Source organism: Taurulus bubalis, assembly GCF_910589615.1.
Source record: "Taurulus bubalis genome assembly, chromosome: 14".
Lineage (NCBI taxonomy): Eukaryota > Metazoa > Chordata > Actinopteri > Perciformes > Cottidae > Taurulus > Taurulus bubalis.
In genome coordinates, this window is record NC_136602.1 from 10,421,738 (window position 1) to 10,446,622 (window position 24,885).

General features: G+C 38.4%; 1 protein-coding gene across 1 annotated transcript in view; it reads left to right on the forward strand.

Annotated features, from left to right (window-relative positions):
• Window positions 1-22,156, forward strand: part of LOC306747103 (VPS10 domain-containing receptor SorCS1-like) — a gene marked incomplete at its 3' end in the record, with an annotated part of 40,327 nt that extends 18,171 nt beyond the window's left edge. Inside the window, exons 6-27 of the mRNA XM_079230115.1 lie at window positions 2,300-2,364; window positions 2,873-2,991; window positions 3,324-3,413; window positions 4,251-4,430; window positions 6,780-6,926; window positions 8,530-8,632; window positions 8,883-8,959; window positions 9,484-9,575; window positions 9,732-9,839; window positions 10,105-10,222; window positions 10,349-10,482; window positions 11,569-11,682; window positions 12,267-12,438; window positions 12,714-12,900; window positions 13,680-13,813; window positions 13,908-14,031; window positions 14,778-14,890; window positions 15,737-15,871; window positions 18,614-18,713; window positions 19,175-19,283; window positions 20,301-20,455; window positions 22,098-22,156. Coding sequence (XP_079086241.1) covers window positions 2,300-2,364; window positions 2,873-2,991; window positions 3,324-3,413; window positions 4,251-4,430; window positions 6,780-6,926; window positions 8,530-8,632; window positions 8,883-8,959; window positions 9,484-9,575; window positions 9,732-9,839; window positions 10,105-10,222; window positions 10,349-10,482; window positions 11,569-11,682; window positions 12,267-12,438; window positions 12,714-12,900; window positions 13,680-13,813; window positions 13,908-14,031; window positions 14,778-14,890; window positions 15,737-15,871; window positions 18,614-18,713; window positions 19,175-19,283; window positions 20,301-20,455; window positions 22,098-22,156 — 2,635 coding nt within the window. The remainder of the gene's footprint in view (window positions 1-2,299; window positions 2,365-2,872; window positions 2,992-3,323; window positions 3,414-4,250; window positions 4,431-6,779; window positions 6,927-8,529; window positions 8,633-8,882; window positions 8,960-9,483; window positions 9,576-9,731; window positions 9,840-10,104; window positions 10,223-10,348; window positions 10,483-11,568; window positions 11,683-12,266; window positions 12,439-12,713; window positions 12,901-13,679; window positions 13,814-13,907; window positions 14,032-14,777; window positions 14,891-15,736; window positions 15,872-18,613; window positions 18,714-19,174; window positions 19,284-20,300; window positions 20,456-22,097) is intronic.
• Between the last annotated feature and the right edge of the window lie 2,729 nt (window positions 22,157-24,885).

The window sequence follows — 24,885 nt, forward strand, 5'->3', positions numbered from 1 at the left end:
GCCCATGTAGACTTATGTAGAGATACAGAAGAAGGACTTCTTTATATAAAATGTAGCCCCTAAATCATCACATAATGAGCAATAAAACATGATCAATCCTCTTCAGTCTAGCCTAAATCACATAAGAAGAAACAAAGCCCTTTTCTTCAAGGAAACAATTAAACCTGTTTCTGTCGCTAATGGTAATGTACATAAACTCAACTGTGCACAACGAGATCTTTGAGTTAAATTTTGCTTGACATAAGGCTCTACACTGTGGTTGTTTTCCATGAGAGAATGTCCTCTTAATTAGGTTTGTACCTACATCAACGGACCATCTTTCCTCGTACATCAGGAACAATATGCACTGAGCTTCCAAACTATTAGGCTGCAACTTTTTCTGCAAAAAAAAGAAAAGAAAATGTATCATACAGAATACAGATTTTACCTCACCAATTAATCGATGTCCATGCGACAATATCTTAGTGGTAAGGCAGGTATACACAGTATTTAAAGCTTGGGTTTATATGCTTATTAGAAAAATGGCATCTGAGTTTTCTTTAGCATCATCCTGTAGTTGTGTTACAAGATGATCAATAAAACAACATTTCTTGATGTTCACATATGCTCTTCCTTTTATCTCTCCTGGAAATAAGTCAACCAGAACGTGCCAGGCAAAAACATAAAAATAAAACACGTTCCCGACGCCATCAGAGCTCAAGTATGAAAGAATTTCTTTCATCGCATCCTCCACTGCTCATCTTATCAGAGAAGATCTGACAAACATGATTTACAAAAACACATTAACAGCGCCCCTCGCTAGGCAGACACACTGGTATGTGTTGGTTATGGGAGAACACTGTGTAACATTGCAGGGGTTTATTTAAGAGCAAGCGCCGCTGTTCACTGATAGAATTGGATGAAGTATTTGACATAAAGTCCATTAAAAGAGATGGAGCTGTGAGGCAATTACAGAGTGCTGAGGTAGACAGGAAGGGGCTTTTTATATTATAGTTCAGACACGGTATAGAAAATGAGAAGAAAGCCATCTTCTGTCACAACTGCTGCTATTAATACAACACGTGGTGACTCTTGTCACTCTGCACGTCATGAAGAATCTCTGTTGGAAGTGAATGAAATGGCTAAGTGCACCTTAGCTATAAAGTGCATTGCAGGTCAAATGTCTGCCAGGCCAATGGTTATAGATAAGGTTGTTGTCTTAATGGGCCTGAGAGAACAAGGCTGTATTTCCCAGACACCCTTAAAAATACAAAATGAAAACCACGATATATATATACATATAGAAAATGTATATATATAATATAACCCCAAATATTGTGCCTCTGATAACTGAAAAGCTTGCTGTGTCCTAAATGCATTTATTATATACATTATATTCTTATTATATTCTCAATTATCTTTGTTTTTGTTATACTGTTATTATTTACACAACATCCCTTTATTAAATATTCCTTGAGGCAGCAAACAAATAGGTGATAATGCTTTTTGTCTAAATGCCTTATTATGCAATGTTCAAAATATAGAACAAGAAAGTTAAAATTATATAATAATGTTTTGTAACCAAGCCTACTCCAGGCACTGCAAACTGCATAACCTAAATCAGTGGCTCCCAACCTGGGTTTCTCAACCTAGCGTCCCTGGATAAATCAATGTTTCATATCCTCCATATTTCTTACTACTCTTATATCTACATAACTAATATATTGGCAAGGTAGCATTAGTTCTGTCAGTTAATTATATTCAATATTCCTAAAATAATTCACAAGTCATTTTTTCAAGTTTTTCAGAAAACATAAAAAACTTGACCAAATGTAATAGGGGTGCACAAGCTGCCTCTGGACACTGCACAACAGGCATACTGTATTACCGGTCAAATTATGTTATGATTACTAATATTATGTTCGAGTGAGATTTTCTTTGACAAAAATGCTCGCAAAAACGCTAACTAAATTGCTAGCTTAAATGCTAGCTTCAAAATGCCATATTGAAAAGCTTGTATAATTGCTTAAGTCACATTGTCTTTTGACTTAAGCAAAATATTAACAGAGAAAATGTCATTATTAATGCACACAATGCACAAAAAGTGATTATTAACGGACAAAATATAATTTTGAATGAGCACAGTGTTATTATTAATGCACACAATGTCAATAATTATGAATGCAATGTCCGTTTTAATGTACACTATGTTTTATTAACTGACACGTTGTCAGTGTTAACGGACACATTGTCGTTATTAACGGATACTTTCTTTGAAGCAGAAATCTTAAATGTGTTACCTCATTGTTTAATGTTACAGGTCCAGAATGGGTTTGGACAAAGAGCAAGGAATGATCCACCTGGAGATCAGCATCTCTGATGGACGTGAGTGACACAATAATTTGATGTGCTTGGTTACCTAGAAACATGTCAAAAATATAAACATTTGTTATATTTCCTAAACATTGAATAAAAAAAAAACGATAAAGAGCTTCTTCTTTTTTAAATACTATACTTAAAACATGCCGCCCCATCTGCATTGGCTGCAGCAAGACTCTTCATACGATTAAGCTAATTCATTTTTCAAGGGCCGGCTGTGACTTGGCTCTTTTTATTGGCCAGAGTGCAGAGATGGGGAACTACCACAAGGCCTTCTGTGTTAATGCCCTGTCCCAGAGGAAATTGCCTCATTTGGCTGATGCTAACATACTGGGACAGCTTTCTCGCTCTGCTTTATCTATTAGTGAGAATAAAGATTGGCCTCCAAAATGTTGCCTCTATGGCTCTCTTCAAACCATCAGCACAAGCTAAACCTTGATGGTGGACTACAGAAGATTGTTTGTTTTTCTCTCCGTTGTGTTTTTTTTTGCACTAATCTCTTGCTTACCCACAGGGTCACAGTACATCACTTGTAAACTTCAGAATTGCTCTGATGGAAACAAGGGCAAGCCTTTCCCTGGATTTATCATCCCTAATTCCCTGGTGGTTCAGGATGAATACGTTTTCATCCAGGTGGGTTTTTATTGCAAGGTCTGGCTTCATTAAAGGACAATTAAAAGCTGTAAAACCACTGCATTCAATTGCATCTTAATGTACAGCCATGTTTTTCATTAACTAAAAGGGGCCATTATCCTGGGAAAGGATGGCATGAAATTGAAATCACAATGTTGAGCATTATACTACAGCTCCACTCCACCATAATGCACACTATCCTAGTTAGTAGCAAACCCAGAGTTTTAATGGTGGCTTAAATTGTTTGATACATGCTGCTAGCAATCAGTGTGCACAGTCAAGTTTATGAATATTTACCTGACATGTGAAATTGCACTATTTTGCTTTTCCAGGTGCCAGTAGGTGGTCAGTCTGTCCATTATGTGTCCTATAAAAGAAATGCTTTCTACCCAATGAAGCTTCCCAAGTACACTCTGCCAAAGGTAAGATTGTGTTTGGTGAGTTGAGCACATGCAGAGGAACAAGCAACAGAATAAGTGCAGCATTCATTTTGACTGTGAAACGTGATTTATTCCTTCAGGCTGTTTTGTGGTATCATGATGACTTGTTGAGGGTTGATTTTAAGTAGCGTTGTTCCCAGTTAGTCGTACTGTTTGCCGACAAATCCATTGAATTGTTTTCCCCACACTTATCCTCCTGAAACGGTATTCAGTTATGCATAATTACATCTTTTAGATCATGCTTTTATTCAAGGCTCAGGCATAGCTTTTAATCATTTTCCCTCTCGTCTGTATTAACAGATATTTACTTGAAAATATCTTTCCCAACAACTCTAAAGGAACTTTTTGAAGCAGAAAGGTCAATTTGCATCTGCACAAAAACATTGTCCTGCACTGAATCCCATTTACTGAAAGCGCAGCAGAGTGGCCCGGTGGTTTTAGAGACCATGTCACAACAACAGCAGAGATGCCTGCAGTGTTGATTCGATCAGTCTGTCTGTCCGTCCATCCATCCATGGATGTGTCAAAATTTCTTTGAGCAGGACAGACATCCCCTACCTCACCTCACTCTGGAGAAGGGATTCAGTAAAATGGAGCCTGTCTTCCTGTTTAGTGCATGGCATGAAACTGAGGTCTAATCGCTGCTGATCCCGACTGAATAATGTCAAGAAGTGACAAATCGGCAGCTTGCTGCCTGATCTCTGTGGCCCCTATGCACACACTAAAATGCAGATTCACACTTTTGTTGAGATAACTCATTTGAGTTGGATCTTAAAACCCTGTAGGCATCTTCAGTACTCATAAATTTCACATATTTAGGACTTGCAGATAATCAGCACAGACGATAACCAGGTGGTGGCAGCGATTCAGGACTGGCACCAGAATGACTCCTACAACCTGTACATGTCTGAGTCCAGAGGGCTGTTCTTCACCTTGATGCTGGAGAACGCTGTGTGCAGTGGAGGACCGGAGGGCAACATCATGATAGACCTCTATGAGGTAGGCGGTGACGGTGCTGTTGGGTGGTGCTGTCATCCTTTATATGTTTTTATGTTATTCAGGCATGCTGAACCAATTCAACTCACTGGCCTGGGTTTATAACTGCTGCAGTATATAGGACATGTATTATAATGTTTACTACCAAAACAATCAGCTCCATGATCATTTGTGCATTTTTTTTAAGCAATTCCTTAAACATTTTGTGCAATTATACACTCAAGCCTTTATATTTTGTGTGTTCCAATTCTTCCCGTACTTGGATTATTCTTCATGTTAATTTAACAGAAATTAAGTTAATCGACTATTAACTATTTTGACAATTGGGTTATCATTTGACGGTTTGCTAGTTCTCATATATACATAGGATATTTGCAGTTTCTCAGATATGCTGCTCAAAGTTGAGGATGTGCTGTTTTATCCATCTTGTATCATTGCAAATTGATTATATTATTTTATTTTTCAGTATTTTAACTATTGGCTGGACAAGAGTAGGGCTGCAACCAACAAATATTTTTATTCAAACCGTTTTTTTATTCATTTATAATTGTTTAGGTCTATACAATATCATAAAATGGTGGATGGTGTTCATTGTAATCTCCTAGAGCCAAAGGTATCAGATGCCTTGTTTTATCCAACCAATTGGTTTTATCGTTCAAAACAAATTGTTCAGTTAACAATAATGTTAAGAGAAAGGCAAGCAGGACATTTTACATTTTACTAGCTGGGATATTTTTAGAAACGTAAACTACATATGTATTATCAATACAGTTGCAGGTCGGTACAAGAGAAGGAAATTGAAGAGCTCCCTTTTTGTTTTTAAGAATTAATGGACATTTTTCACAAGGTTCTGAATAAATGTTTAATCAGAAAAATATTGAAGAGATTTATCAAAAATGAGATTAGTACTTACACTTTAATAAAGTACCCATTAGCTTTATCCATCAAACCACTCACATTCACATGCAATTTAGAATATCTAATCCACCTAACTTTCATTTATTTAACCATTTGAGGGAACTAGAAACTGTGTATAAGATCACCATACAAATTGAAATTCTTGGTTTGGGGGCTTGAGCCTTGGGAGACTCTGACAAGTAAAGACCCAACAGTCAGACTAAAACTTTGCTTGACGTTAATCTGCCGTGCTTTCTTTAAGGGTACCCTGCACTGTCTTGGATGTCCTCACCATAATGGAACAGATGCTGGTATATTGTATTTTGTGTCTCTCTCATATCCACTTCCTGCCTGCTTTGAATATATTTTTCATGTGACATTGTAGCACACACACAAAAAAAAACATTTTGCAGGTTCAGTCTTCAGATAACATACCATCTATACAGATGTTTAAGGAAACACTTGTGTCATGTAAAGCCCATAGTCATAATACAGGGGAAATAGCAGCTTTAACTAGTGCCCTGAACATGTTATATCTGTGTTGACAGATGTGCTATGAAGTTTGCAGTGGCTGCACATGTATACATCACTTTAGATTATCCTCATCTGCAGCCAGCAGTAAAAGCATCACATTGTTACAAAAACACACCTAAGATATCCGTCAGCATTGGTTACTCTCACTGCTCACTGACCTCCACAGACATGTTATGTGTAATGTTTATGTAGATCTTACCATCTAGGGCAGAGAATCGGGATGGAAGGGGAAGTGTCTGCCGAAACAGGTTGGATGTATATATATGCTGCCTTTGCTGTCCAGAGCCCTCAGCTCACTGGGAATTGAAGGAGAAAAGAAGAGGGCATTTGAGAGACCACCAGCACAGCAGGGAGAGCCGCTACATGGCTTTGGCTGGACAGAGAACAACCGCCAGTTGGAAGTATTAGTTGTTGCCTGCTGGACACAAGTAGGGGTCTGATCGGCCTCTGCTGGGTCGAGTGGGGGAGGCAGCATGATGCTGAAACAACCCGAAACACCTGATGATCCCAGGAACATCACTGATGACTTGTCCAGCAGCAAATGTTTTTTTTATTATTTTATCTCACCTTTGTCCAAAAATATTCAGCTTCAATGACGAGTAGAAAATATGAAATTGTGATTCTTTCTGGGACAAAGATTTGTGCTCTTTAGATGGAAGAGAAATGTGAATAGCCGTCTGCATCTATGTGCACAGAAGAAGAAATATCTCAGGGCTGTGCCATATGTTGTTTTGATTCAGCAGAGTCCTACAGATGGTCCAAAATAGTGCTCCCTGTCAGAAAAACTATCACTTTAAGACATCTTTTCCTCTCCGAACTAGGCCTTCAGCTTTACTTAAGTCTGAATAATTTACCGTTATTTCTTTTCCCTCCCTTTTTTGTTATTTTTCCCCTACTGCTCTCCGTCTCTCATGTTCGCAGGTTGCCGGGATTAAAGGGGTGTTCCTGTCAAATAAAGTTGTTGAGAACCAAGTGAAAACTTATATCACATACAACAAGGGGAGAGACTGGCGTCTTCTTCAGGCTCCAACAACCGATCTCCAGGGAAACAAGGTCTATTGTGAAAAAGTAAGTGGGCCACTGACAAGAAATAGATTTGGTTATTTGGATTACCATTATCTTTTAAAATTATATATATATATATATATATATATATATATATATATATATATATATATATATATATATATATATATATATACTGTAGATATAGATATATCTATATATCTAATTATCGACCTCTCTCTCTCTCTCTCTCTATATATATATATATATATATATATATACATACATACACACGTTTGTAATTAATCTCCTTAATTCATTGGAAATCAAAACATTTAATAAATTAGCATTGTTCTATTGTCATGTATTATTTCCCCTTGTCACTGAGTGTTATCATGGGAACATGTGGTCCTGGAGACACCTACTGTAGGACAACTATAGCACAGAAGCAGTTCTGAGTACTTTGGCAGGTGTTTCTATTTCTGCAGACACATTTTGTCATTGTGATAGCATCTGAAGATGGGTGTAGTCTGAGCAAAGTGCCAGCGGGAGGGGGTAGGAAGTGGGAATGGACCATTAGTTAAATGTTTTCATTCATTTTATAGACAGGTTTTGGTACATGGAAGAGAGAAAACAGCTTTACATTATCACATGGTGACAAGAAAAGACAATACTAAAAGACATGGTGTGGAAAGATGGACAAACTCATACTAATTTATGGGCGCACACACAAAGTGGTAGAGCCAGTCAAAAATTCAATAAAATGAAAATGAATTCAATCCTTAACAGAGAGTCATACATCAAGTCAAACAGGCACTTTTAACACAATAAATGTCTCACAAATAATTGCATCATCCAGACAGCCTTTTACTGTATTTTCATTGGATTGTATTTTAGCCATAATAATTACTGAAATACACATTTTGATAAATTCTCATTTCAAAAGGATATTTCAATATTGAGCTTCCTGCATACATTATTTGCAGTCAGTATTATCAGTGGAGACTTGGGAGTGTATGATTATATTTCAATCAGGAGAGACTTAGTCCGAATTTAACCATACATCTGAATAGTGCAAAGTTTTTGGCGATTGGACTCTATCCTGAAACAGGATAATCAGGGGGCAGTGATGCTGAGTTATGATGATGAGGCAGAATCCTCCTGGAGTCCAGACACTGGTGGTGGTGGTGGTGGTGAAGAATGATGTTGCTACAATCCGATGACGAATAAGGAGCATGACTGAATGCTGGCTGGAGGTGCCTGGGGTGGAGGAGGGTTGCATCTCGTTTTGCGCAGAAATGACAACTGACAGCAGCAGAGTAGAGAACCTATTTAAAAGTTGACAGCCACGATATGATTGGCTTAAGGACACGGTGCAGCATTGATAGAGTAATCACGGGGAGAATTAGAGACATATATTTATGAATGACCAGCTGTGTAAAGAGAGTTTTCCTTCTGAACTACCGCTTAAGCTCCATTTAATGTTTTGTATTGGGAAAACCTTTTACTTCTTGAACATATTTACCACATTCTGACTAACAGTTTTTCATGTTCGAATTTTTATCCCCAGATTAAAAAATTAACATTTTTTGTTGAATATTGAAGGGTGAACCAAATCTGTATCAAGCCTTTCAATTTCCTTTCTCCTTGTGTTTTTGCTTTGCAGCCTTACTGCTCGTTACATCTACACCTTCACGTGTCAGAGAATCCTTACACCTCGGGAAACATCGTCAGCAAAGACTCAGCTCCAGGGGTTATAATAGCGTCAGGTGAGGAGATTATTTCATTTGAACATCCAACTGTTGTTCACTCTTAATGATGGTCCTCGATTGTTTCTCTCAGTCGATTCTGTCCTTTAGTTCAGTTCCCCACGCTGTCTATCCGGAAACAGTTTTCTAACTGAAATGAAATCAATCTTTCCTGCATATCTGATCCATGTTACATCAGTGCAAATGAATAAATGTTAAAATAAAAAAAATAAACTACTAAAAATAGTGCTATCCTACCTTTTGTAACCAGGTGTGGTTGGCCCGGAGTTGACCAGTAATAACGTCAGTATCTTCATCACGTCTGATGCTGGAAACAACTGGAGAGAGGTACAGTATGATAACTGTAAGACAGGTCCCTAGACTACTTGCGTTTCTGCAATGGCATTTTTATTTTGTACATTACTTTGCTGAACTTTTTAAAAGCTTATTTGATAACTCTTTTCTTCAGTATAATATAAAACAAAATGAAAACAATTTGACTTTAGTCAGGCATTAGCTGAATTAGGAACAGGAATGTGACTGAGCTTTCAGTGCCAACTTTCAGCTCTCGCCTTTCAGTTCTTGGTGAAGAAATAAAGAATTGAAGTTTGACACGCAGCCTTGTGAAGAAGTGTACATCTCTGATCTGTAAAGCGAATAAACCAAAAGGAGACTACAGAGTCAAGAGCAACACTAGCTTGAAGCTTTTGTTTATTCACACAGCTGAGACCCTTGTGTAGAGTACAGTTGGGTTTATACTTGTTTAATGTGTAGGTGTAAGTATGCATGTCCCGTATGTTGTCATTGGTGTACACTTTGTGTACACTCAATTGATCTCTGGTGTGATAAAGTGAAGCTAGTTGTGTCTGCAGGTTTTTCAGGAAGAGTACAGCGTGTTTTTCCTGAATCAAGGAGGATCTCTGGTGGCCATCCGACACACACCTCTTCCAATTAGACACATTTGGTAAGGCTCTCCAAGGGTGTACCCAATCTTTTTTAGAGACTATACTCATTCTTCAAACAAGGAGTGAGGCTGCTTTTCTGCTGAGAATTTTCATACTCAATTCAACTCTATTTGTGGCTAGTCTGTCTGTGATCCAACCATTGTTCTCTCCCTCAGGCTGAGTTTTGATGAGGGCAGAAACTGGGACAAATACAGCTTCACCTCGTCTCCACTCTATGTTGATGGGGTGTTGGGAGAGCCTGGAGAGGACACCCTCATAATGACGTAAGATACGAAGGAATCAAAAGGAGCTCCTTTGTTTTTAGTTTGTTAATTATTGCTCTGAGTAATTATATAATACCCCAATGAAAAGTTAGAAGTGTACATCTGAGTCTATTCAAGGTAATTTTGAAAGCTTTTATTGAAGGTTCCTCAATATGGATTAAAGTCAGTGTATTCAAAATACCCAGATGTTAAGTGAGTTTTTCTCATTTTAATCGGCCCCATATACCGAATGTGTTGACCATGTATTTCTGGCTTGTTCGTGCAGAATATTCGGTCATTTCAGCCATCGATCTGAGTGGCAACTTGTCAAAACTGACTTTCGGTCCATTTTTCAACATCGATGCACATCTGAAGATTACATGACATGGCAGTTACACAATGAGGTAAGCTGCCACTCGGTGATCAAGCCCAAGTGAATCTCTTTGATTCAGTCACACAATAAAAGCATGATGGTAGACAAAAAAGGATAAAGGACCTCAGAAATGTTTATGATGCATTATTCATCACAGGGCGAAGTGTGCATCATGGGAATGAAGAGGATCTTCCAAAAACTGAAAGCAAACGTTCTATGTGTCAAGGCCAGAAATCAGTATATTTCCCAGATGTCAGATTCCTGTCCATGCACAGAGGCAGATTTTGAGTGGTGAGTTCCCTGCTCTGCAGCTACTCTTTTCATTTCATTAAATCCAATACAAAACCCTTTATCAATCTCCAGAGGCAGAGTCTGTGACGCAAACCTAAGGCACACCAGGAGGAGTGTTTGAAGAGTTACATTTTATGATTCAGAGCTTGTTATTCTTATTTCAACTTAGGGTGTTAGTTAGTATATGATTTAAAAATATGCCAGTTTTTTAACACTTAGTTATGAATACACTTTATGTATTCATAACTAAGTGTTATGATTGTTGTTGTAATCAATAATCCAATATAAATATAAATTTAAAAACAAACACACTGGTGTTTAATGTAGTGAACTGTGTTAGGTGATCACAAATTACATATTGTTTTTAAATATGTTAAACCATTTAATAAACTACAATTAGCATGGAATGATTGATTTGGACATCATTTTATAAAACAGTAATATCATATCATCATAACCCAATTTAACTGACAGAAGATGACAGAACATATTGGAGCTCAGCCCCAACATTCAAATATGTGATAGCAGTAGATTTCTGCATCTTACTACTTATATCAAGTGCACATGAATAGGTTTGAATCATGAATAAAGCGAAAGCCTTTCTCTAGAGTCTATTATTATTTACTCATGTATGTCGAACAAGTGTCACTTCAAGTAATACTTCTTAAACCTCTGTATCACTTGCCTTTGTCTCATATTGTTTGTGTTTTATCTCTAATCTCACTGGCGCTAAATACAAGGTTTATTAAGCTTTCTAACTCTGAGATTGTGTCTCTCTGATCATGATAAAAAAAAGTGACAGATCCCTCTGACTTTCTCAAGGTATGATTGTACTTTGTATAAACACGCACAACCCTTTTTCTGCTTCAGATGTTTGATACATAAAACATCAAGTCTCAAAGTCTTTGAGCTGCTTTGCTGTGAAAAGTTTTCTTAAGGCGAGAACACTTCTATTCACAGTAGACATGCACTTATTGTGTGCGATTCTTCTTGAGCTGAGTAATTATATTTTATAAATGAATGATAACTAATCTGGATGACTCCTAAGTGTTTCTCTTTCTTTATCTGTTGTTCCAACTGAAACAGTGACTATGGGTTCGAGAGGCAGATTGATGGGAGCTGCGCTCAGGCTTTCTGGTTCGTCCCTGCAGCAACATCCAGAGACTGCATCACCGGGCACAGCTTCCTCAACACCACGGGGTACACCTGATTCCTTTGTGGCGACATGAGCAAAGGGAGTAGTCGGTGTAAAAATGTCCTTGGTTACATTCAAGCTCAACTTTCTTTAAAATCAGCTGCTACTCTGTGTGAAAATTGTTTGTGCCGCAATATACACTATTGGAGAAAGCTTCTTAACGCTCAGAACAGATGAAAGAAGGAGGATTGGAGGAAAATCACAACACAAATAGGATCACAAATTGGTGTACGACTAACCTATGAACTAGCAGCCATGATAAGCCGACAGCACCTGAACACCACATGTGGATAATTCAAAATAGCTCCCATTTCAAAATGTTCTTAAAAGCTATGTTTTCTTTGATAAAAATATTGCAACAATGTTATTTTTTGTATACTGTTAATAGTGTTAAATAACATCCATTGCAAACTGATGGCTGGTGTTGTTAAAAAAAAAGGCTAATTGAGCTAATAAAGCGAATAAAAGCTTAGGAACCACTGTTGTATATCTATAATAAATGTTTCCACTGTGTGTGCATGTGTTATATGTCTGCTTTTACAATTGTGGTGCTTATCTGTGTCTTTTCGGGGGCTTTAATTAATTCCAGATATCGCCGGGCTTTGTCTAACAACTGCACTGATGGAACATTGTTGAAGTACAGCCCCAGGCAACAAACGTGTCCCAGTCAGGCCCCCAGGGGCCTCCAGCTCCTCACCAGTGAGGGAACACTGGTAGCAACCCTGGAGAGGAATGTCACCTTCTTGGTCTTTTTGGAAGAGGTGCTGACTTACACTTTATCAAAGCAACAGTAGTGTTTATTACAAGGAGACACTTGAAGGCTTCATTCTTTTCTGTAATATTTTATTTGTATATTTAGATACTGCCAGACAGGCTGAAGCACCAGCGTATCCAATAAATATGCAGTGACATGATTTACCACATGACCTCTTTCTTGTAGATATTAGGGAAAATGCACTCTGTTACTTGTCAGCGAGGACACTGAAAAAACAAGAGACTGCAGTGTGAGTGACAGTATTGTGTTTTCTTTTGGAAGGGTCTCGGCTCCATGACAAGTATAACAGTGGACTTCGGCGACGGCACAGCGATATCGTATGTTAACATAAGCTCCATCGACAACGGGGTCAAGCATATCTACAGTAAAGTTGGCATCTACCAAGTTTCTGCGACAGCAACCAACACTCTGGGCTCTGAAAGGGTGATACTCTATCTCCACGTCTCCTGTGAGTTAAATAACTGGTCATCTAGAAGTGAATGCTCGAACATTAACAATTGTTGTATTATTCTTCTATTGATTCTTCTTTCTGTTCCATTTCCTCCAGAATACTCTTTGTCTGCATTATTTTAATCAATTGTGTAATATCCCTTTACTTCCTCTCATCATCTTCACACGTAAGACGAACATTTCCGGGACTAACTTAGTTTTACTTAATATCATAAAGTGACTAAGCCATGTCCTTGATTCTTTAGCACAGATAATTGAAGACTCTTTGGAGCCAACAGCCTTCAAATAAGTCTAAATACTTGAACTTGTAACCTTTACAAAGCCAAAATAATTATAACACTTGGACAAACATGCTAACAACTCTTCTGTAATTTCAATATTGGCTCATCAAACCGAGACTACATCCAAAATCTCCATCCAAAGTTTTGAGCGTCAATCACCCCTGTGCAGGCATAAAGGGCAGTGGTTTGTGGTCTTTGAAAGAGAAGAGCAGCTATTTTCAGTTTGAATTCAGCTCATTGTAATGGTTGGCATCTAAACATCCACAGACCCTCGTCGAAACACTCCCATAGTGCAATCAACCTCTTCACTGTCTGTCTATCATATATGGTCAGTGTGTTCCAGGCACAATGTCATTGCTTTACCCAAAATATGCCTAAAAAAAACATGGATTTTATGGAATTTTGAGCATTCTATCATTAGCCAGATTCTTAGAAAATGTTTTGATTATAATGTATAATGTTTTGATTATAATGTATAGTTTTGTTCTCTCTAAAGGTCAACTTGAACAGGTCCAGCTCTTGGCTCCTTCAGTGGTGGTCAAGAACAAAGCAGTAAACCTCACCACAGTGTTACGGCCCAGCAGTGTGGGCACAGTCAGCTATTACTGGTGGTTTAATAACAAAACGGAGGTCAGCTTTACTTTATTATCCTCTTCCATGTCGCCTGTTTACTGAATGCATAGAGTCACAGGTCACAGTGCATCTCGGTCTCTTTGCCTTTCAGCCTGTTGTCACTCTGGACGGAGCGATGTCCTTCACTTTCTCCAAGGAGGGAAGTCACACCGTCACTGTTCAGGCTTCAGTTGGCAATATTGTCCATCAGGACCAAATTACTTTGGCGGTTTATGGTAAACTCAACACACACAGAGAGCCTTGAAATATAATTTTACTTTGAACATAAACTATAGAGTCAATTTTGTGCATTCATATTGAGAGGGATACAATAAATGTTTTGAAAGTTGTTTTCACCAGAGCTTTTGTGGCATTCATCAGTGGATGCTTTGCTGAGTTTTCATGGTGATGGTTTAGTTGTTATCACATGACCTGAAAGTATGGAATTTGGCCACGTGATAGCAGGTCGTTGTGTGTGGAGTAAACTCTAAATCACTGATTAAGGCCATGAGATGTGGCCGAAAGCTCATGTAAGTGGACCTTTCCAAAGTCAAGACTGAAGGTCAACATTGAGCCATTTTTGAGCCATTTTTTGTAATTTTTAATCCCTTCATATTTTGATATAGCTTGTGAAATTACGAACAGCCAATAACGCCTACATATAAAATACATTGTAAACAGTATTTTTCTTTATTTTTGTCTTTATTATAGACATCCCCGACATATGTGACATATTATATGCCCAAACAACCCATCATTTAGCTTATTAAAGAATTAGACATACATCGAACCATCAAAACAATAGCACATACTATATAACATGGACAAAGGGAAGTGTTTAGTACCAAAAACATACGCAGCCACACACACACAAAGTTAATTATAATGATTAAAGTACTGTGTCTCCTCTAAAAATCTACATACAATACATACATAAATATATGTATCCTAGGTCTGAATTGTATGCTTATCTCATTTTTAGATTATTTTCGGTCACACGCTTTGGGGTTTTCTTCTAATTTGGACGAACTGAACCCCGAGGTGTCTGAGTGGAGAGAGGACATCAGCCGAGTGGTGAAGAGCAACATGGTTCAGGTCTGTTTTTCATCTGCTATCTTTTATAATAAAGACCATAACACAATCAGGAGTTAACTGAACTCCTCATTCACATTCTGGCATAAAGCTTTGCACTTGAAACTGAAGTCTAATAAACCACTGACATTTCCATTCTTTGTTTAAGCTGTGTGTGTAATGTATGCATGTGGTCTTTTGTCAAGTGTTGCACTCCGCTAACTGCAGTGTCTTTAACCTCAATTGCTGTCTCATTGTAATGTTAACCTCGACACACTGATATTGCGCTTCACCTGAAATCATTATTACAACTACAACCTTCCAACTGAACTTGTTAAAGAGGGGAGTAAAAGCACCACTGTGGTAGTTGCCATTTGCTCTCTAAAGAGCTGAATGCTGAGAGAGAACACCAAAACCTCAAGTAAAAAGAACTTGATTGTGGTTAAGTGCATCCGGTTTCCCCTCTCAGACACTGTGGGGATGTCAAAAAGCAGCAGGTTATGTAAAAGACCTGGATACTGAGATCTATATATATCCTACAGTAGCCCTCAGTATGAAACATTCACTTTGACCTTCTGTCTTGTCAGATATTACCACGGTTTACACTAGGAAACTGACAGGAGACCTCTGGTTACGGGATAAATGCACTAAAAGCCCTGGCCTTTACCAAAGACTGTCAAATTGAGCTTGCATGTTTCAGTTGATCCATGCATTATATCTTGACAGTGACTGGTACTTAGGCAAATGATATATGAAGCGGTGAGCCAGGAGAATTTACTCATTAATACAGAGCCGAAGCAGAGAATATCACTCCAAACACTGTCAATTAGAAAACCCTTTTTTAATGATGTTTTGTTGTTATCATTAAAGGTCACAGGAATAAATGAGGAGCAGCTCCTGGTCACAGTGCTCCCAGGTTTACCAACAACAGCAGAGATTTTCATCGTCCCTGAAAAGAAGCCAAGAGATGGGGGCATGGATGAAAAGTGGGCACACCTGGATCAGGTACTGTCATCATGTTATTGGAATGGCCCTCTCCAGATGTTCATGACAATGTGGTTTTTTTTGTGATAATTAAAATCGCACAAAAGTAAGCACAGGAAGTCAAAAGACTCTCTAGAGTCTGGAGAGAGGATATATGTGCCTGGAGGATATGTCCTTTACAGTTTGAGTGCCATACAACACGATCAAGTGATCTGCTTGAGCTATATTGCTGTATTAAGGAGACATTTTAATGTTTGGACATTTCTCTCACCAGAAGGTTACATCTTGCTTGAGTGGGTTGACATTTGCAACACAATATTTGTACAGAAGCATGGTCTTCTAGCTAGATGTGAACAACAAGTTATAAGCACATAAACATGAAAAAGAATTCCCTTGCCGTCCCCCTCAGTATTTTAACATATTGTTTAAAGTAAATTTCTCCTTACAATTTATTTCATTGAATGTTGTAGTCCAGTCTTCCTTTGTTGGCTGCAAACATTTTGCATGATAGCTTTGCTCTTAGGCAAATGTATCAAATATTTTGTCCTGGTATGATGTGAAAAATGAGTCATCAACATCTATTCATCATGGGGTTTGTACACTTGCCAATATAAATTGATTTGAATGGCTTTCCCATATATTACTGCAATCATCCTCAATTATCTCACTAATCACTGATTATTCACCAGTTCTGCTATAAATTGTTTTACATTTTACATGCTGAACATTTGAAACCTTGTTCTACCTTCCAGGCAGCCATTGGTTGGTACTTGTATAGATGTTAAACTTGTTTTTTCCTGGGGCAATACATCACAATGAGCATCATGTCCACATTTATTTTTGTCAAAGTTACATTATTGTTGCATGGTAACACAGTTTTAAGTGCAGCTTGATTTGGCAAGTCTGCACTCCTTCACAGCGCAACAATAAGGGCACGTTTGACAAAAATAAATCCAGACATGATGCTCATTGTGATGGATTACTGAAGTCAAGCACGTTTAAAGTCTTTGCAAATGTGTTTTGATACCATGGTGAGATGATTGGACACCCTGGCTACATGGTACTGTAGGAAAATCGCTATGTTATTCTTTTGGAAAAGGTCAGCAGTAATGAGGAGTGAACATGTTTTGTAGTAATTGGGGTAAAAAATGCAACAAAATTGGTATGGTTCATTAAGTGAAAACACACACAGAGAACAAGAGGAATGTGTTTTGTTATTAGCATGCTGGCACATAGGGTACTCTCATATAGCTCCATAAAACATCCCCATTTAGTTTTTGAGTAAACCCCTTTGATTCCCCTACCCTCCCACACACACACACACACACACACACACACACACACACACACACACACACACACACACACACACACACACACACACACACACACACACACACACACACACACACACACACTGGTTTTCAATCCCTCCTAAAGAGTAATGCATAATATCAACGCTAGAGGGCAATATCTTCCCGTGTAAAGGGACTAAAACTGCATCTATGAGAGCACTAAAAAAATACTAATTTCTTGGCACATGTTGTAAACTCACTGCCACCTTTTAAAAGTTTGGAGGATTGCCTTAAACTTGTGATGATAACAACAAAACCATAATCATTTCAAGTCATGATGCATAGTGCTTGTTATTTATTTTTTTCGACGGCAAAATACGATTCTTCAAAAGTAATCTCTTAACATGTTATAGAAATCTATCAAACAAAACAATAACACAGATAAACTAAAGCTAATGTATTCATCATAACGTGTAGGATCTCAATGTATCACAAATACACATCATTTTGCTGGCTCACAGTCAGTCTTGAACAAAGTTAATAGATATTTAATTACATTGATGCATCATATAATTGGCATCGAGAAAGGAGACAAACTAGGGCAGGCGGCCTGGGTTGGGAATTAAAGAGATGTATTTATCTAAAGCCTGTCTGATTACCTGGCAGAACCTCATAGACAATAGGGTAATAAATCTTCAGTTCACCGCTCTCATCTCGAGTGAATGACTTGCAACGTGGATGCATTAAGTGAGCGTGTGCCCACAGTTACACACATGCATGTGGTGAGTGTATGTGTGGTGCAGCTTATTAAAATGTGTAATAGATTTACTGACCCTGATATGCCACTAGAACAAAAAGTAATTATTCATACTGTGTAGAGCAGTCTAATTTTAACCAGTGGAAAGATTTTAGAAAGAGCAAGATGGAATTAGTGAGGCATGTCTAAGGACTCAAATGGGCTCTGGGAAGGCATTTTGGTCTCCTGTTAAATGACTGCTTCATCTAGGTGTGAAAGCAGGGGAACTTGAGGCACTTCAGGGAGAACAATTAAAAGAAAAAACATTCTGATATTAGAACATACTTTGATTTCCAATAGCTTTGTCTCACTGAACTTTCAATTATTAAATTGTATCTTCTGGAAAATACTAAACAAAAAAAGAAAGAGGTAAGAAATCAAAATCAAAATAGCAATACTTTTTTTATGTTATGTCACTGCCACAGCAATAGGGCTGCCCTTTTACCTGATAGGGTTTCCATCGCCATTAAAATTCTGCAGGGTTTCGATGCAGCAGGTTTGGTTTCCGGTGTCATATCAACGTTTGCTCCTCTTTAGAAGGAAGCAAAAATTCTGATTCATAATTCAGGCTGTTAGATGAAATGACTGCGGTTGAAATATTGATGACTGTGGAATATTGCTGTGCAGCCGCTGCTAACTGAGTCTTCTCTGCTCCATCACTCCTCCTCATAGCTTTCGCAGGTTCTGCTAAGTGCTTTGAACCAAGACCTCATCCAGTTCACACTCAAACCGGGGGTGCAGGTGAACGTATACGCCACGCAGCTGTCTCCAGGTGAGTCCGCATCCTCAGCCACACTCCTACTCCAACAAATGTAAGTCCCATCCTTTTTTAGGAGAGAGTTGCATTTCAGGTGCTTGTCAGGCCAGACTTTGTGCAATTCTTCTAGTTTCAAGATGAAGATGACTACCAAGTCTACATGTTTGGAAATGTGAACTGAAGTCTCGTGTTTTAATTGTATTATTGGTACGTTGTTGTTTTTAATATATTTAAACACCCAGGAGAGTGAGAGTGAGGGGATTATCCTGGATAAAGTAAACCAAGAAAAGAAGACAAAAAGTTGATTGGATATAAGCTCTCTCAGTCATGATTCTCGATTATTGTCAGCATAATAAAACAGCGGTGATCTCCATTGTTATGTCATTTATATTCATATGAGATTAAGAAAAAAGTATTTATCCTCATTTGGCTTGCATGTGCAATTGTTTTTTCTTGAATTTCTTTCTCCCTCAAAGCTCCTCTTGTGGACAGCAGCGATAGTGGCCACAGCGGAACTGCAGTCATCATGCTTGTGTCAGTCGTATTGATGGGCTTGGCTGTCTTTGTCATATATAAATTTAAAAGGTACAGTATAATTCGGTATAATATATTTGGATTTGTGTGACGATCAATCTTCCGATTTGTAGGTGCAGATATCTATGATAAAATAGTGTTATTGTTTTGTGTGTGTTTGCATAACGACCCTTTTCGGAGTCAGCCCCATTATCTACTAGCAAGCGTCTCACTCCTAACTCCTAAAACTTTCCAGAAGTATTCAGACTCCATATATCTCTGAGTTATGGACACCCGCGACACAATAATAGCTTGAGGAATACGACAATTCCCCTCTGTCTCAATCTGCAGAATATTACAGGGAATGACAGTCTAATCAATTCCTCCTGAGTGCTGAATGGCTGTCAGAGTCCTGCAGTTATCAATATTCATCTATCTGACAATGTGAGGGTTGACCTTTCGGAAATGCTAAACACAGCCATCCAAGGTGAGGCATACTCTGCAGAATGGCAGTAAAGGTTGAGGAGATAAGCCCTGAGACAACATATATTATACAGTGAGGGACATACAGTAAATAGCATCCTGTGCTGCAGGTAATCCCATGCCAATCATAGAGGAATGGTTTAGTTCCTCTGTAGTTTCCAGGATTTTACTCATTATGAAGTAAAACATTACTTAACTTTCACTTCCAAGATCTTAATTACAACATTAAAAAATCAACTTTTAGTTTCTAAAGCTGCCTCAAATGTCATCGCACCAGCTGTGGCACAAAATCACAAGGGGAGACTTTGAAATTAGAAATGCAAGATGTTAGTTTTAAGTGGAATTGTGGGTGCATCTGAGGGGATGAAAAATTGATTGAAAACGGAGGTGAACAATATGAAAGTGAAAGAGCAATGCCCAGTGGAATGTGAAATGCCCTAGTTTCCAGCTTTCAAGCAATCCTCTCCCATCCTTAACAGTTAAAAATAGTGTGTGACACATTATGCTTAGTGAAAGCATTAGTGAAACAGACCTGATGGCAGGTTTCCATTAGCTTGCCTTTTTAAAAAGAAAATCTTTTCTTCCCCCCCACTGCATGACCTCCAGGAAGATCCCGGGCATCAACACATACACAGCAGAGCAGCCTGACAAAGAACAAGAGGTCATCCCGACAGTGACCTCGATAGACGTCCCAAACCCTGAGGGGGAGAAGCTGACCTCACTGGATCATGTGGATGTACAGTTGGACTCAAAAGGCAGAGGTAATTATGTCTCTCCCTTTAAGCTATAGCTATTCCTCAAGAATATACTGAGGTTTTTTCATTGTTATTTTCACATTTTTATGTTGGACTAATCTTGATGGAGTGTTTTATTCCATCCCTTGTCAAATTAGGTATTCAGTTTGTGGTATTACACAACTGCATTGTTCTCAATGCAACACAAGTTGTTGGTGTACTGGTCATAAAGACTGCAGAATTACTGACTAATGACAAAAACACATTTTCTGTAGTGGCATTTGGTGGTAGTGGTTTTATTTGTCACAGTTGTGAGATATGCAACTATTTCTTTAGTATAACGTTGTTCCTTTAAAAGCTGTTCACACATGATGAGTAAAGCCGTACATGTACAGTGACATTACACTTCCATCACTTCAGTTGAAGCCTGTATCGTTAGCATGACAAATACAAGGATGCTCTTCCTGCTCCGTTGCGTGTCCTGGACCCGTATTCTGTGCTTTCCTTGCAAATTTGCAGAAACAGTGATGCACTCTGTTTGAAAATGTAGTGCTTATTCTTGTTAATTAGTACAAAAGACTTGAGTTGGAAAAACATTTATGTCAGCCAGTTACTTGGAGAAAACCTGGTAGATGAGAGGAAAAAAGTCTTTATTAACCAGGATAACCTTTAAGCTCCTAACATGTCTTTTCTTTACTCTGCTATTTGATGCTCAACTTGTTTTACATATAAATATATATTGTTTGAGAGTACGTGGAAGTACATATTATGTTTGAACTGATGATTTTCTTTTTGCTTTGTGTATGATTTAATTAGTAGTTATGTTTAAAAATATAGCAGTGTTTTGTAATCTCGTGTAGGATGGGACAATTGTTTGGCATGACAGAAATAAAAAGCAAATACATGTTTTATGTTCACTATTACTCTACCAGAATACATACTCATTTTCATAAACCACACACAGTTTGACTATTGCTCTGAAAATGTTCATTACTAAACCACAATTGCAACATCACATCTTTGTTTATGGCCTGATTTTGGAGCAGTTTGATCAAACAGAAGGCTAAAGTGACCGTACCTTGACCTGAACATTGTTTCTGAAAAGACTTGTTTCAATAGTTATGGTTATAGTTACATATCTCAAGGATTATGTGGGAACATCTTAATTTGATTTGTAAATTGCATGAACTGACCCTCAAGTAAACCAGAGGAACAAGTTGCAGCTTACTGAAAGGAACCCGATAGAGGATATTCACTTGTTGTTAAGTACTGATGCCATTCCTCCTGCATCTGTATTGTCATACAGGAGTTATCAAGACACGTTATTATTATGTGCAGTATATTTATGTATTTGTCAACCTGAGTTTGTCAAAGCAAGCTATTAGTATTCACAGGTAAGTGAAGCGCAGTCAAGTTCAAGCTAAAGTGATGAGAATGTCTGGGTGAATTATTTGACCCAATAAAATAATTAGTGCATCAGGAAAGTAGCGGAGCAGTGAAAGCATTTTCATCAAGAAATATCTCTGAGTTTCCAGTTGATTTACTTCTAAACAATCGACCCTTCCAAGATAAATGTGTTTGCGTGCAAAAATACACCCGTATGCAAATGGATACATAAAATTCCTGCTCTTGTCTCTTTCCTTCCCCCCCCCCCCCCCCCCCTTGTCAGGCTACCTGCCATCTCACACTGACATCAAGCTCTCTGATGAAGCGCCCCATGTGTTTTAATGTTGGGAGTCTATGACCAACTCGAAAGCAATACATCTTCTTTGGCAGTTACTTCCAGCAAGCTATGAAACCACGGTCACAATGAATGGTCTCGAGTGTTTTGCTACCCATGCATGGATGGACCAGTTCACACTGTGCTGCCTAATCCCTCTGAGGAGACTGTACAGATTTATACTTGCTTCTTGAAAAGGGACACTTTTTGACTGAATATACTTGTATTTTTGCAAGGACATTGATCTTTTTATGTAAATAATGTACATCCATAATGGGAGAAGTGAAAGTTATTTGTCTCAGCTGGTTACAGCTGTGTCTGCCCAAATATGACAATATCCCACAGCGGGGCAGAAGTGATGTATAATAATATCTCTATATATATTTCCTATTTCTGTTTTCTGGGTTTGTGTTTGTGAAGTTTACTTGTGGAAATAGCTTATCTGATTAAGACAGTGAGGGAAGCAGATTCATTAAGCTCTGTACAATCAGTAAATCTTATCACCCGATTCCCATCAAATGAAAAGCTTGCAATATCCAGGAGAGGAGGGAGGGCTTCTTGTCCCAGATATGTGTATTCCATCAAGCCCGTCTCTTTGCCTCTCAAAATGTTATATATGTCATAACAAAAATAACAACAAAAGATTAAAGGGGAATATATTAGACCGGTATATACAGTAGACGAGAAACAATCCCTCTTGTGTAGAAGACTCGAATAAGTCATTTTAGTGACAGTGGTATGAGCGCTAACATGATAAATGTTAAACCTACTTTAAACAGATTATACAGACATTTCTAATCTACATCATGCATATGGATTATGTGTGCAGTGTAAATCTTACATTTGATTGTTTTAAAGTCAATTTGACTGTTAAACAACGCAATGACTTTCAATTTTGTGCTTTGTACTTATTTGTTGCCCAGAGCATTTCTTGTACATTCTGGTTTCTATAAATAGAGCTAAATGTAAATCTTCAGAATAATTTCTGTGTTAACAAAGAAGCTATGGTTACAATCGCAAACACATACTGTGATGCAGTAAAAAGTGCTAGATCTGTATTTTAATTAATTACTTATTTGTTCAAGATTAATTAGCTATTTGTTTGTGAGATGTACCACCATGAAGTTAAAAGACTTGAGCTCCTTGACACAGTTACACATGTTTTTTTCTTCTTTGCTCACTGTGGAGGTTACAGGAAGTACGGCAACCCTAAAACTACACCAGGTCTAAATGGAAAGATGTTCTCATTGTACACCTTTTTAATTTATTCGGGACTGTTTATCTACCACGATGTTACTAGCATCTCCACCTGGCATTTCCTCAGGAGCCTGCAGTCTGTTCTAGGTTTGCCCCCAAGGACTCGGCGCACAAAAGGCTGCGGATTTGTTCATCTCCTTTGCTGCAAGGGACATAGATAGAGAAGACGTATCTCCTGTCAACAAGGCTCAGCCTACGCACAGAGCTTTGGTCAGCTGCTGTCTCTTTGGGATAAGTACTGAAGTTCTTCTTCATCCAACTTTTCTTTTTAAATGTTGTCAGCATCATATGTCAGTAAGACAAATTGACTGGAGGCTTCTCCATACTTCTTTTCTCCAATCCTGCGACTGAGCCTGAAGCATAAATAAACTCTTTCTCGTTATCGGGCGAACGCTGTCTCTCTACACCGATCGTCGTAGAGTTTTTGTCAAGTCCCAATAATCAACCTGTGAATAGGATTGTGAACATATTTGCATGATGATTTTTGTTTTCCCTCTTTCAAGATAGTAAAAAAAGATGTCTTGATTAGAAGAAGAAAATGTAACGTGAACTGCAGTATTTTCTGTTTCTCAAAGGCTGAACAGCTCATTTTAATTACAAGTGACTTGCTGTTACTGTGTTTTTCATTTTGATCTCGCAGAAGTTACCATGGTTGCGGAATAAAGCAGAAACTAAACATGATTGCAGGTCGGCGGATTGTAAAACTCATTTCCCAAAATCATAAACCGCTATATTTATTTCTACTGTCAGTTAAAATCCATGGAGTTGACTGCAGCATTTAGAGGTGTTTGACCTTTGATTTAGTCAATTTCATAAATGGCGGCACTATGACCCAAACTGGTCATTGTGATTGATGGGCACTCACACTCAGATTTGTTGCTTTTTCTGCTTCGTCTCTAACAAGTGTTGTTTGTCACACTCAAAGTTTCAATTCAGCCATTTGCAAGATACAATTGGGCCGAGCAGGAGGACAATGAAAAGCACCAAGTAGCCTGGAGAGATTCTAATGGGCTAGTTCTTTGGCTCTCCTACTGTGCAACAAATTAATTATCCACTCTCCGGGAAATCAACACACACACACACACACACACATGCGCACACGCACACACACACGCACACACACGCACGCACGCATGCACACATGCACGCATGCACACAATCAAGGAAGATTTTCACAGAATGTGTAGCACCTTGAATGAAAAATGTCCCACAACAATAACCCTACAGCAATATTATGTTAGCCACAGTGTGAAATTGATGAGCATGTTTCCTTTCATTGAGTGCTACATTAGTGTCTGGCTGCAGCGAATCATCCATTAGGGATTGTCACCATTCAATTTGATTGTGCACCGTCGAACATCCCAGGGCAGTTAGAGAAAGACCTCGGTGTTAATTCAGACTGAGAGCAGGAGCGAGAATAAGACTCTGGGGCGTTGATGACTGTTGGAGTAATGGAGATTGGTGTGCGATAGGCTGCTGT